The following is a 14,197-nucleotide window of genomic DNA, read 5'->3' on the forward strand; positions in this document are numbered from 1 at the left end:
TGAGCGCAAAAAGTCCCTACTTTACCCCTCCCAGCTGCAATTTCTTTCACCTACTCCTTAATTTTTTTTATACCAGCCATTCATTATATGTATTCTCAGCATTCATTCTATTTGTTACCCCCCCCCCTACACACACACACACACACACACACACACACACACATTTGCATATCTTATGAAATATAATTAATGATACAGACTTCTGCTGCTTGGAGTGTGCTGCTTGGTCCTTGGTCTCAGGGTGAACTACATTAATAAAATGAAATAACAAATAAAACAATGGTTTTATGTAATACTGTGGTAATGGAGCAGATTACAGCCTTGTCTTGGTATTGCAGATCTAACATTCCCTTATATTAAATGATGCTTTGTGCAGCGTATGGTTAGTGTTTCTGTACAGCTAAAATATTAGTATATTGTGCATATGACTTATCCTTGCCATACTGAGCCTGTATCTCATCCACATGTACATTTTCAATTGTTTTCAACAGGATGCCTTAAAATCATGTCAGCAAAGATCATGCTAGAAGAATCACGACAGTATACAGATGCCAGCATCCCGACTGCCCTCACGAGACTGGCGATGGAGCTCTGAATGGAACAGGACACTGATGCCAGGATACAGACAGCCGTAATCCAATTCGGTAAGTAATCAGGGCAGCTGAGATTGCAGCCAGGGAAGGGGGGTTTAAGATGTGTACACACAATGATTTATCTGTCCAATCTGTCTGGTGGGAACAAAAATCTGGAAATGTATGGGAGAAAATGATCAATTGCTCCCAAACCCTGAAAAATGCATACAAATGATCAGTTTAATTTGATAAATCAAATGATTTAACCAATTTATCAGAATTACTATGGTTTTACAGCATTTGGGAACAGATGGTTGAGTCTCATATGCTGCCATACATTGCCAGATTTTTGTTCCCACCAGGTAGATTGGACAGATAAATCTGTAGGTGTGTACCCAGCATTAGTTTTAGCGCTAGTGGGCGGACTTAAGGTTAGGCTGTGGGGATAGGAAGGTAACGGTTAGGCTGCAGGGATGGGAAGGTTAGGAACCAAGGGGGGTGTTAGATGTTGGCGATGTGTTATGGGGTTTAGTATTAGGCACTAGTGGGAAGGGTTAGGGTCAGGTGCGCGGTTAGGGTGCAGTCAGAGACCCTGTCCAGATATTCCCTTTTGGGATGGTGGGGTAAGTATTATGACCGATGGCATCCTAAATGCTAGGATACTACATGTATCTTGGCAAAAAAAACGAACCCGGGATTGTTTTAAAACCTGTGTAATTTCTCACTTTTGCCTGGGGTTTCTTTCTGCGTGGGTCTGTATCCCAAAATTTAGTGCTAGTGGCCCATGCTTTGGTGCCTCAATATAATGATTTTATCCAAAATGTAAGGTATTACAAAATGTAAGCCTATTCCAGATAATTGCCATCAATTTAAACATTTGAAGTGTAGCTCTGCCAGTCAGAATCAAAGTATTGCATGTAGGAGACAGAGCGGTACTTATGTAGTAACTGGGCTGCCGATTTCTAAATCGGGTCGGATCGGGAGATCGCATCGCATCGCATGCGACCATGCGATTCGATGCGATGCGATGACCCGATTTTTCCATAGGAATCAATGTTAAAATGGACTGAGTCCATTTTAACATGGAATTCAATGGGAAAAATGGGTCCTTTTCATACCCCTACTATCCAAGTGGGCATGGAGTTGGATATAAACCTGTGGCGAGCGTAGCGAGCCACCGAGCCCGAAGCGTGGCGAGCGAAGCGAGCCCCGCGAGGGGACGAATACCGTCCCCTCGCGGGGCTCGCTTCGCTCGCCACGCTTCGGGCTCGGTGGCTCGCTACGCTCGCCACAGGTTTATATCCAACTCCATGCCCACTTGGATAGTAGGGGTATGAAAAGGACCCATTTTTCCATAGGAATCATTTTAACATTGATTCCTATGGAAAAATCGGGTCATCGCATCCGATATCGGATGCGATGCGATGCGATGCGATATCGCATCGCATCGCATCTGATTGTATGCCTTAACTTAAGGCATACAATCAAAAAATCGGCAGCCCAGTTACTACATAAGTACCGACAGAGCTACACTTCAAAGGTTACATTTGATGCTATAAGTCTGGAAGAATAGGCATCAATGTAACCAACTTTTTGGGTGAATCAGAATGATGAAATCAGTTGATGTCAATGTTTTAAAAGGATAGGCATCAGTTCAGTTTCCTAGTATATTACCTGTTTATTTTTAAAGAACAGAGGGGTAGATTTAATAAGCTCAGTGAAGTGATAGTGTCTGGTTTTTATCACCGGCCAATCAGCTCCTACCTGTCATTTTTCAAACTAAGCCTGTAACTTCACAGTTAGGAGCTGATTGGTCGGTGATAAAAACCGGACATTTTATCACTTCACCGAGCTTAATAAATCTGCCCCTAAATTGAGGAACAATCTGCTGTATATTCTGTGCCAGCCTATTGCAGGATCATTCAAATACAACACGTATTGGACGAATACCTCTTTGCTTCACTGGAGTTTGGACTTTAATACCTTAAATTTTGGTTCAAGTCCTAATATTGTAATATATATCCTAATATTCAGGCACCATACCACTATTGTGGTGTATGTTCTAGTTTATGTTGTTCAGCCTTCAGGGAACAATTGTTGGGCTGCCTTTAGTTTTGTTTCATATTGTTTTCTAAATTGTTTTAGCGTGTTTTTGAAAATTGGGGTTATGTATAATAATATCAAGTTTCCACTCTGGAAACCTATTCGAAGAGTAAGAGGGCCCTTGGACAGAGTTGTCCACTGTGGGTTTACCCTGTACCCTTATGGGCAATCCCAACATTAACTATATCTGTTTTTGTATGGTGCTTTGCATAATAGCATCATGCGGTATATTGACCTCCTGTACAGTGTTGTGCGTTTAAATTTGATAGGTTTGTAAACTAATACAAAAACTTACTTGAATGGTTTCCCCCTTCTCACTACGGCAGCTACTCTATTGAATATTGAGGTTTTTGGAAAAAGTTTGCAATGTTGCAAGAGGAAGCCAAAGTCTTCAATCACTCTGGATTTTATGAAAGCTTGGTGGTGGGACACAGGATACAGTTCTGCAGAGTCTCTGAAGATGCTGGGCAAGAATTGTATGGATTTCGATGCACAGGTAAATATAGATTTTAATTTGTTTTCCCAATTTCTCATATTATCCTTTTAAGTTTCCCCATCCCCCTACTGTCACTACAATGTCTGCTAGGGTGGTAGAAGTAAGAGTGAGTGGCATGGTTGACAGGGTGTCGGAAAGTGCAAAAGAGAGGAGCTAGAAGGAGGAGAGGGGTGGTCAGGGAAAGCTTCATGGAAAAAGAGGGGATGAGAGAACGAGAGGAGCGAGACATAGCATTCTGAAAGAGAAAGGGGGTTGAGGAAGAGAAGGATTGCAAGCAGGAGTAAGAATGTCAGGGATAGACTGGAGCAGGAGTCAATGTCAGAGAGAGAAGGGGGAGTGGAGGTGTCGCAAAGACAACGAAAGAGCGTGTTGTGGAGAGAAAGGGGTTAGACAGAGAGGATGTCCGAAAGCTAGAGAGATGATGCCGGGGAGAGGAGGGTGATAGTGCAAGGGAGAGACTGTGAGAGGGAGGAAAGAGGGGAAACTGGAGTACAGAGGGGAGAAAGACCAGGGGCTGAGAGAGTTGATTGGCGAGATGGAGTAATTTTTGCCACAAACCGTAATTCCCCTTACACAATATGCTGCACACTTTAATGCCCATATGACATTATGCTATGCGTAATGTCCCAAGTACTCCTGCTTATACACATAATGCCATCAGTAGTTCCCCTTACACAATGCCCAGAGAAGTGCCCATTGCAGTATGCCTTCAGTACTGCTCACGGGTGTGGTATGGGACTCCGACAGTCATTATCCCGACAGTCATTATCCCGACAGTCATTATCCCGACGTCGGGATCCCGACTGGCCAGAGTCAGACAGCATGGCGAGTGCAAAAAAGCCCCTTGCGGGCTCGCTGCGCTCGCCACGCTGCGGGCACGGTGGCTCGCTACGCGAGCCACCTATTCTATTCTCCCTCTATGGGGGTCGTAGACCCCCACGAGGGAAAATAGCGGGCGGCCGTCGGGCACCCGGCTGTCAGCGTTTTGACAGTCGGGATCCCGACGTCGGGTAAATGATTGTCGGGATCCCGACTGTCGGGAACCCGTCAGGTACACCTGCTCACTGTGTAATCCAGTCCTGTCTAGCCCTGAGCCCAGCAGATCCTGCAGAGGCACTGAATTGATTTTCAAATATGGTGCCAGCTTTTGAGCCAACAGGCAATCAATAACTGCATCTGCTGGACCACATGATGTACCCACAAATGGGCAAGGCACCACTGGCACACACCTAGTTATTGCCCTGCACAGCACCTAGTGCCCCTTATTCACATTACGCTTCACAGTAGTGCCCATTACAAAAAATGTCCACAGTAGTTGCGCTGCTTATACATATAATGCCCAGAGTAGTAGAACCCTTACACACACACACACACACATTCTGTCCACAGTAGTTGTGCCTCTTACACATAATGCCCACTATTGGCCACAGTAGTAGCATTGCTTATACATAATGCCCACTGTTGCCCTCAGTAGTAGCGCTGACTATACGTAATGCCCACACCAGTTGCTGACACTAGTAGCGCTGCCTACACATATGCCCACACCAGTTGCCGACAGTAGAAGCCCTGCTTATACCCAACGCCCACTCCAGTTGCTGACCGTAGTAGCGCTGCTTTTACTTAATGCCCACACCAGTGTCTGACAGTAGAAGCCCTTCTTATACCCAACGCCCACACCAGTTGCCGACAGTAGTAGTGTTGCTTATACCTAATGCCCACACCAGTTGCCGACAGAAGCAACAATGCATAATGCCCACACCAGTTGCCGACAGTAGTAGCGGTGTATATACCTAACACCCACACCAGTTGCCGACAATAGTAGTGCTGAGTAACACCCACACCAGATGCAGACAGGAGTAGCGTTGCTTATACATAATGCTTACACCAGTTGTCAACACTAGTAGCGCTGCATATATATATAAAGCTCACACCAGTTGCCAACGGTAGTAGTGCTGCCTATACATAACGCTCACACCAGTTGCCGACGGTAGTAGTGCTGCCTATACATAACGCTCACACCAGTTGCCCCAGCACACCGTGGCGACTGGCATGCCGGGGATGGGTACATTGAGAATGGCTCCACCTGGTCATAATGCCCCCACCATTTGCTGACAGTAGTAGCGCTGCTTATACCTAATGCCCACACCAGATGCAGACAGGAGTAGCGCTGCTTATACACAGTAGTGTAGCTAGGTGTCATGGTGCCCGGAGCATGGGAATGGTTAGCTCCCCCTCCACCCCTCCTTCTTTTCAGAGCCCTGTCCCTGCGTGTGCAGGATGATACATCCCCGAGATAGGATTGCATATTACAATGCGATCCTTGGCAGTAATATTCCACCAAGATTGCATTGTATATACAATCCTAAATAAATTGGACCCATAATATAAATGTACTGGGGTAGGTTCAGATTTAAGATCTGCACTATATTAGGGCTATATCAGGTAAGGATTAGAACTAAATGGTTAAGCAGGGACAGCTCTAAACATCAGGCAGCAATCAGCAGCCATCCAGGGCTCCAGGATCTGTGGGTCTGTAGATCACACAATGAATGTTATACTTGAAGGTGGCAGCTCTGGAACTTCTAAGACTCCACTGCCACACTTTTCACTTGAGGGGGCTGGAAAGTGGGTATTGGTGGCAGCAGTGGGTTGGAGGGAGGGGTGAGAGTCAGTAGGTTAACATGTTGCCTAGGGTGATAAGAAACATAACAGCAGCCATACAGTTAAGGTTTTATGGTTCATATGACCTATTTGACCAATTCTCAGAGGCTTTTCATTTATACTTCCCTGTTCTTGTTTTATATGATGTCCTTTATTCACATCATTACTGCCATTTCAGGTTAAAAACTCTTTATAGACATTTTTCCTATTAGAGTTGCTACACTGCCTCAAATGAATGCTTTACATCTCCTAACTCTGTATACATGGAAAAATGATAAAAAAAAACTAAAAAACTAACAGTCCTCGAAATAGAGTTCCAATGGTATCTCCTGAACAAGTGGGGAAAGAAATCTCAGTGTTGCTTACTTGCACAGCAATAGCCAAGCAGGAGTCAGGAAGACAGAGCACGGAGCGGAGGACCTGTGACGGCTGGGGAAGATATCGGGTTGCGGGCAGCTGCAGCCGGGTGGGTGGGCAGGAGCAGTGCCAGATAAAGGCCCTGGAACTGAAATTTATAAAAGACCTATTGCTGAATGTGCCGCCACAGGGGGTGTGACTGCTGATATGTGGGGGTGGTCTGTGTCCCACTCACCTTTCTTCACACACCTCAATCACCCTCCCCTCTACTTAGAGGGTCCGTCAAATTGCTCACAACAGCGCACATCAAGCAGTGTATACTGTATGCCCAATATGCAATGCCTGTGGTTGCTAATGATGTCGTCAGGTTTGATGTGTTGCACATCAAAATTGACAATACCACCAGGGACTAATTAAGGACAGAACAGTGATCATTCCATCCTTCATTAACATTGCTCAATGTGTACCCAGGTTCCAATCTGTCATCATATTCGCTGGGTACACATCGCTACACTGTACCCAGCCTTTAATAAAATTGACTCTGAACCCCAGCACTGTCCCCTTAGGGGCACAGGAGAAAAAGTGAGTGGAATGAACGACAAAAAGTGTCAGGGAGATATAGAAAAGGGGGGAGAAAGGGAGAGCCGGAAAGAAAGAGAGATAGTGTCAGAGAGAAAGGGTGTCAGGGAGAGAGAGAAAAAAAAGATGGGGCGAGGGGGAAATGGGATAAGGAGAGAGCAAGAGACAGATAGAAAGGAGGTGTCAGAGAGAAAGGGTGTCAGTGAGAAAGAGGAGTGGGTACTTATGTATTATCTGGACTCCCATGTTAAATGCACCCCATTTTTTCATACCCCTACTATCCAACTACACATGGAGTTGATTTTATATAGTGTGGCGAGCGGACGCGGTCTCATAAGAAAAACGGGAGTCTAGATATTTCATAAGTACCGAGGAGTGAATAAGAGAAAAAGGGTGTCAGTGCGAGAAAGAGAGACAGAGGGTGTCAGTGCAAGAGACAATGAGAGAAAGAGAGGATAGTGAGTAAGGTAGACAAGTTATCAGGGAGAGAGGGGGAGCAAGCAGGAGAGAGAGTGTGTCAGGGAGAGAGAGTAAGGGGGATTAAGAAAATGTGTAAGAGGGAGATAGAGAGGGAGGAGAGACAGTGAGAGGTAGTGTCAGGGAGAGAGAGCGTATCAAGGAGAGAAAGTGTGTGTGTCAGTGTGATAAAGAGGGCAAGACAAAGAGCTATAGGGGCCCATTTATCATGATCGCATTTACAATTTACATTTACAATGCGATCTGGGCGGAATATGACTGCCCAGGATCGCATTGTAAAATGCGATCATATCACCTGAATTTATCAAGGTTGAGGGCGCAGGGACAGGGCTCCGAAAGGAGCCCGTCCCTGCGAAGCCCTGACCCGGAAGCCGGGGGGTCGGCGCATGCGCGGTTATGCGCTGACCCCTCTTACCGCACTGCCCTGCTCGGGCAGTGCGAAGTGTAGCCATAGGCTACAATGGGCTATCGCCACATTACAATGGGGTGCGATGCCGGCTGCCCGATGCTGATACATCGGGCAGCTTCGCATCCCCCATAGAAACCTAAAGGTCCCCCTTTAATACATTTGGGGGATAATAAATATTTGCGGTGAACTCCCGAAAACGTGTGTTTTCAGGGATTTAACCGCAAATATTGCTTGATAAATGTGGCCCATAAAGAGAGGTGCGATGGAGGGGAATGAGAGAGGGTTGAGAGAAAGAGAAGAGGAAAAGAACAGGAGATAGAGAGGAGCAGGGGGAGACAAAAAGTAGAGAAACAGCAGGGGAGAGAGCATACAGATTACAGGAGAGATAGAGAGAAAAAAGGAGAGAGAAAAGGGTACAGGGAGCGATGGGGTGGGGGAATGAAAAAAGAAGGGATAGAGGTGAGAGGGGAACTAAGATAGGGACAGAGATAGAGGGGTGGGGGGGGAGGGGGGGGTGAGGCAGTGGGCCAAGCAGAAAAGGAGGTGGAGGATGAAGAGCATTGGTCTGAAAGGGTTGTGACAGCCATAATTTTGTCCCTTCTAATTCCCCCCGTACAAGTGGCACTGTGTACCTCTGGCAGTGGCAGGTCTCGTTCTCAACAGCATCAGCAGTGACAGGTCTTCCATTCACCAGCTATTAGCGCTGGGTCTCCCATTCTCCCTTTCACCACCAGCAGTGACTTGTCTCTTGTACACTGGCAGTAGCGCCGGGTCTCCTGTTAATGGGTGCCGGCAATGTTTGGAGCTGGACTGATTTTCTGTTTGGCGCTGGATGTCCTGTTCAGTGGTGGGTCTCCTGTGCTGTACTGCAGGTAGCGCTTGGTCTCTCCTCTCTCGGTGCCAGCAGTGGCAGGTATCACCTGTGCTGTTGAAGAGACAAGGACCCATTTATCATATAATATATACGGCTAATTCCCTTAACAGCACATAATAAGTATCACAAGAATATATGTAGGTGGGACCGCAACAGGAATCACCGATCCCTGCTGCGGTTCCTCCTGCCCCGTAAGTTACTATGGTGGATGCAAAGCTTCCCAATGTATCAACATTGGGCAGCATCACAGTGGGTCCAGGGGCTCCCGCCACTCTTGAGATGGTGGTAGCCCATCGGCTACAGACCGCACTGCCCCGCAGGAAGCGGGGTTGGTCGGGGGTCAGTGCTAACCGTGCATGTGCAGACCCGGGCCGGCACCAAGCGATGAAAAGCGCAGGGACGGGTTCCTTTCTGAGTCCCTGTGTCTGCAGGTTAATACATTCAACCAAAGGATTGCATATTGCACTGCAATCCTGGGCGGTAAATGCCGCTCAGATCCCATTGCAAATGCGATCCAATAATAAATGGACCCCAAAGAGAGAGAGAGGGAGGGAGAGATGGGGGCAGGGGAGAGAGGAAAGGAGAGGGGGAGAAAGGGGGAGACAGAGGAAGGAAGGGACACTACCTTAACAATCTGCCTAGGCTTCAGCACAGGTCTCTGGAGGGGGCGGGCACTTCATACATTAGTCTCCGCCCCCACTGTGTTTTCCCCTGCTGTCAGCTAGGTAGAGTATGCAGGCTGGGGAAATAATTACTGCAATGTGGGCCCAGGGCTGCTTGGGAGAAACCGCAATCAGGGGGGGGGCACGAGCCCCCAGAATCTGGGAGGGTTGCCCACCTTTCCAGGGGACATTCAGGGAGGATAGGCAACCCTGCAGCTGTGTGACATCATTTGTCGCGACGGCAGAGGAGGCGCTGAGCCACAGGGAGCATGGATGCCGGTATTTCCTTCATCAGCGCTGGGGACGGGTGGGAGTGTTGTTGGTGCCAGAGGTGGTGGGGCCTAGGACACGACAGTCTGCTGTACTAGCAGCAAGCAATAGAAAAAATCCTGTATAAGCAGTAAAGGCATCTGAGGATGCTTAGGCCTATTTTGCAGGTTCAGGGCCGCCATTGTTAAGCCAGCCCTGGGAAGGCGTCAGGAGGACAGAGCACGGAGCGGAGTACCCGTGACGGCCGGGGAAGATTTTGGTTTCCGGGCAGCTGCAGCCTGGTGGATGGGCAGGCGCCGAGCAGCAGCAGCACACAGTAAGTTATTATTTGCGGTGTGCGCCGTCGCCCTGTACCCCGTCGGTGCCCATAGCTTGTGCTCCACCGGCTCCGCCCTCCCTATGCCCCTGCTTATACATAATGCTCACACCAGATGCAGACAATAGTAGCGCTGCTTATACCTAACACCCATGCCAGTTGCCGACAGTACTACCGGTATGCTGCTTTTACAGATGGACCCAGTCTCAGCCTTTGCATACTGTACGTGGACATGCAAGCATCTTGGATGCTCGCACGTCCAGTGCCGGGAATGGGGGGGGGGGGGGGGGGGGGCAAGCATAAGAGACGCACACATGCCAGAATACCCAGCACACAGCGGCGATTGGTGCCGGGGATGGGTACAATGACAATGGCTCCATCTGGACAATGCCCACACCATTTGCTGACAGGATTACTCCCTCTCACACACTTTTTTTTTACCTTAAAATCTGTCTGGGAGCTCATCCTCTCCTTTAATCAGCCCTGCTGTGCTCCACTGTAGCTCCGCCCCCTCATCCCGTGTGGCTCCGCCCATCTGTTCAATCACTGCTGACCATATAGTTAAAGGGGGTTTGGGAGATGGCTGAGAAGGAATTCAACCTCAGCCTTATGTTGCTGGCACCGCTGCCTGTCATGTAGTGTGACAGGCAGCAGCAGCCACAGAGAACAGCAGCCAGGAAGCAGAGCAGGGAGAGCGTCCTGCAGGGGGTTCTCTGCTCCTCCACTTGCTGATTTCACTGGTCACGGAGGGCTCCTTTGATGCTGTGCTGCAGCCCAATCCTCCTACAGCAGCCCCAGTGTCAGTGTCTTCGCAGCTGCAGCTCACCAGCTGATGAGCTGCTGCTGGTGACTCCGGCTGGCCTCCGGGCTCCTCAGTCTCCAGGTACAAAATGCGCGCTGGGAAACAGGAACAGGGCAGGGCAGCTACTTGTTGGAACTGCTTCCGGGCCGGCCACTGCTACCCATAACTCCGCAGTGGCCGGCCCCTTGTTTCCTGCTGCCATCACATTAGCGATGGGGCACTGAGGGATTCATTTACTCTCCTGTGACCTGGATTCAGTCAGTGTCACATGCACTTTTCGGCCTCAGGGGCGGCCGGCCTCCCGGGAAACTTCCCGGTGACTTCAATGGCCAATCCGCCCCTGCCTGGGAGCACACCCAGCCAAAGGATTCCCCCGGGGTTGCTCCGAAGAAGATAGAGGACGCAGCAAGTGGAGACCAAGGACTGCAGGCACCGCAGAGGACACCCGCTCTCGAGGAACCAGGAGGACTGGAGGAGGACACGCAAAGGACCCCTAGCTGGAGACCTGTAGAAGCCCCCTCAGTGGTGCGGAGCTGCCCCTAGAGTTGCCTGTCCGAAAGTGTGTTTTGAACACTAGGCAACATCAAGGACAAGAGCCGCGCAGAGGACAGGTGACAGCCCAGCGGAGGAGAGGACAGAGGAAGATCCCCAGCCTGATAGGAGCCGGAGTTGGAAGCAGAGGCCGACCCAAAACAGCACGACAGGCGGAGCCATGGACGACCCAGCACCTCCTGCTGCAGGAGCCGATGACACAGGACACAACAAGACAGAGAGCCTCTGGGAGCAGCCACAGCCATTACACCGCAACTGCGGAGCGCAGCATCCCGGGCGTGCTGTGTAGCGAATCCAGAGGGACTTGTGATGCAGTGGCGGTGAGTACCCCCTGATCCCGGGTGCTTGTGGCCCTCCTTCCTGATATTTCCCCATATATTAATAGGTACGTGTGTCATATTGCAGGTTGTTTTATTAGTGATCTATCTAAAGTGCAAGAGTAATGCAGGTATTTCACAATTATATATATATATATATATATATATATATATATATATATATATATATATTCAGTGTAGTGACCGGCACTCCCAAGTTGTAGGCTCAATAAGTACTTGCCTGGTGCCATCCAGCATGGACCCTCCGGTCCTATTACATGGGGTAGGGATCAAGCGGCACTCACGGACTTCATTTCTTGTGAAAACAGTGTTTAATCGTCCAACATGTTTCGGGCGTACTGCCCGTCCTCAGGGATCAAAACAAAGTGCCAGTGCAAAACATATATAGGCATACAATCAAAGTAAAACCCTCCCCCCTGTGCTGTGCGGCAATCCGCCCCTCTCACCTGCGTCTTCCATCAGTTATCCCTGCTTCCGTCTTGCTCACAGCGCGTGTCGCTCGGTCCGGCGCCATTAGGGAGGCTGTCACTCTGCCCAGCTTCCAGACACTCCCCATGACGTCGTCAGGCGTCTCACTACGCTGCGGGCCAGTGGAGAAGCCAGGCCTCGTTCTGGAGCCAGCAGTGGGGCTTGTTGCCATGGCACCTGGGGGAACATAAACAAAAAACAGTATAAGTGAAAATGTGCTCATAAAAATGTCAAACGGTGCTGTAAGAGGCTGCTGCCAGCCTGTTAAGAGGCGATGTCATCGCCAGATATTGTGTTAAAAATTATTTGTTGAAAAAAGATAAAATAATTAAAAGTTTGCAGATTAGCGTGGCACATAGCGGTGCCAGGCGGGTGGAGGACTCTGATTGATGTATATATATATATATGTATAGTTGTTATTGAGTGCAAATAAGCACCAAACTAATACTTAGTTTTTAAGTTTATCTATTACCAGTTAGTCCCCATCCACCTACAACCACCACGTGTCACGCTTAGGTCTCCTTGTTACAACATTATGTCATACTCAAATGGAATCTTCAAGCTTACTGAAGCCTGTTATCAATATACATACGTGTAAAAACTTAATTACAAATAGTGGTACAACCCATGTTGTTCATTAAGACCTCGGGGCGAAAGTGTCCCCAACAGATGTATCCACCTGGCCTCCAGCTGTAGGAGCATCCTTTTCCTGTTCCCTCCTCTTGGGGGTATGGGTACCTGATCTATAATCTTGGACCTGATGCTGGCAACACTATGCTTTTTTTCTGCGCAGTGCCTCGCTACAGGTTGCTCACTCCGGCCGGTTTCAAGGGCCTGTCTAATGGCGAGTCCACAAAAGCCTGGAAAAGCCCCCTGGCAGACCCATCATATCTGCCAGGGGTTCGCTTTTTCAGCAGGTATCCACATTCCTGGACGCTTTGCTTAACCCATGTGTACAGACCACTCGGTCCTATTTGAAGGACACAAACCACTTATTGGAGCTACTGGAAGCCCTGGGCACCTTGCCAAGTGATGTTGTGATGTGCAGTGCAGATGTCGTTGGACTGTACACATGCATTCCGCATATTGATGGCATGAGGGCAGTAGAATGCATGATTAGTTCTAATGAGGCCTACAAGGGCCCGCCAGTTTCGTTCTTTATGGACTTGTTGTTTTTGGTTTTGAATCGCAATTACTTCTTGTTTAATGGTGTAATGTACAGACAGCGGCTTGGCGTAGCGATGGGATCCAACGTGGCCCCATCCTACGTCAATGCGTACATGAACGAAGTGGACCAACTTTTGGTGTTTCTAGCCCCCTATGCAGATAACATCATTCTGTACCGCAGGTTCATAGATGATTTGATCATCTTTTGGAGGGGATCCCCAGAGGAACTCAAGGATATCTTTGTGGCACACAACTCACAGAACCATCCAGTGAAGTTAACTTACAACATGAGCTCAGAGGTTATCAATTTCCTGGATGTGGAAATTAGAATTAATAACAACGTGGTAGAAACCTCCCTACATGTAAAGAGCACCGATCGCAACACTATTTTGCGATACGACAGTTGTCACCCCATTGCATTACGTCAGGGCCTCCCTTATTCACAAATGTTGAGGGTGAGGAGGATCACTAGCAATGAGGATACCACACGTGAAGCCCTTGATATTATGCAGTCCAAATTTGAACAAAGGGGATATAATAGAAAAGAACTAATCAACATCAAGAACAAAGTACTTGACACCCCACGCAATAAGGCATTAGAAACCACCAATAAAAAGAAGGAGCTGGGTGATAGGATCCCCTGGGTCACTCAACACGCAGTGGGCAGTGTGGAAGTCACCAGACAAGTTAAGGCCCTTTGGCCATTGGTGGCCACAGATAGAGACTTAAAGAGTTTACATAACACCCGCATAATGCCAGCGTACAAGAGGGGCCGCAACTTAGCTGACCAGTTGGTCAAGACGGATGTGGCGGCATTTACCAAAAGCAGCAGACCCACTCACTTTTTGTCTAGACCTAAGGGCTGCTACAAATGTGTAGGCTGCACAACATGTAGCTCCATGTTGGCAGGTGATGCGGTAAGCCATCCACACACAGGCCGCAAGATTAAAATCAACCACTCTGTCACGTGTTCCAGCCGTTATGTGGTCTATGTCCTGTCTTGCCCATGTGGGCTTTACTACGTGGGCAAGACAGAGACCCAGTTTAAAGAAAGAATGGCGAACCATCGCCTCGCCATTAGACAGGCCCTTGAA

General features: G+C 48.6%; 1 protein-coding gene across 1 annotated transcript in view; it reads left to right on the forward strand.

Moving 5' to 3' along the window:
* The first annotated feature begins 227 nt into the window (after positions 1–227).
* The window catches only part of LOC146007640 (E3 SUMO-protein ligase ZNF451-like), a 46,971-nt gene continuing 33,001 nt past the window's right edge, over positions 228–14,197 (forward strand). Inside the window, exons 1-2 of the mRNA XM_083146139.1 lie at positions 228–644; positions 3,002–3,171. Coding sequence (XP_083002265.1) covers positions 596–644; positions 3,002–3,171 — 219 coding nt within the window. The 5' untranslated portion in view covers positions 228–595. The remainder of the gene's footprint in view (positions 645–3,001; positions 3,172–14,197) is intronic.

Source organism: Crinia signifera, chromosome 6 (genome assembly GCF_055691185.1).
Source record: "Crinia signifera chromosome 6, ASM5569118v1, whole genome shotgun sequence".
Lineage (NCBI taxonomy): Eukaryota > Metazoa > Chordata > Amphibia > Anura > Myobatrachidae > Crinia > Crinia signifera.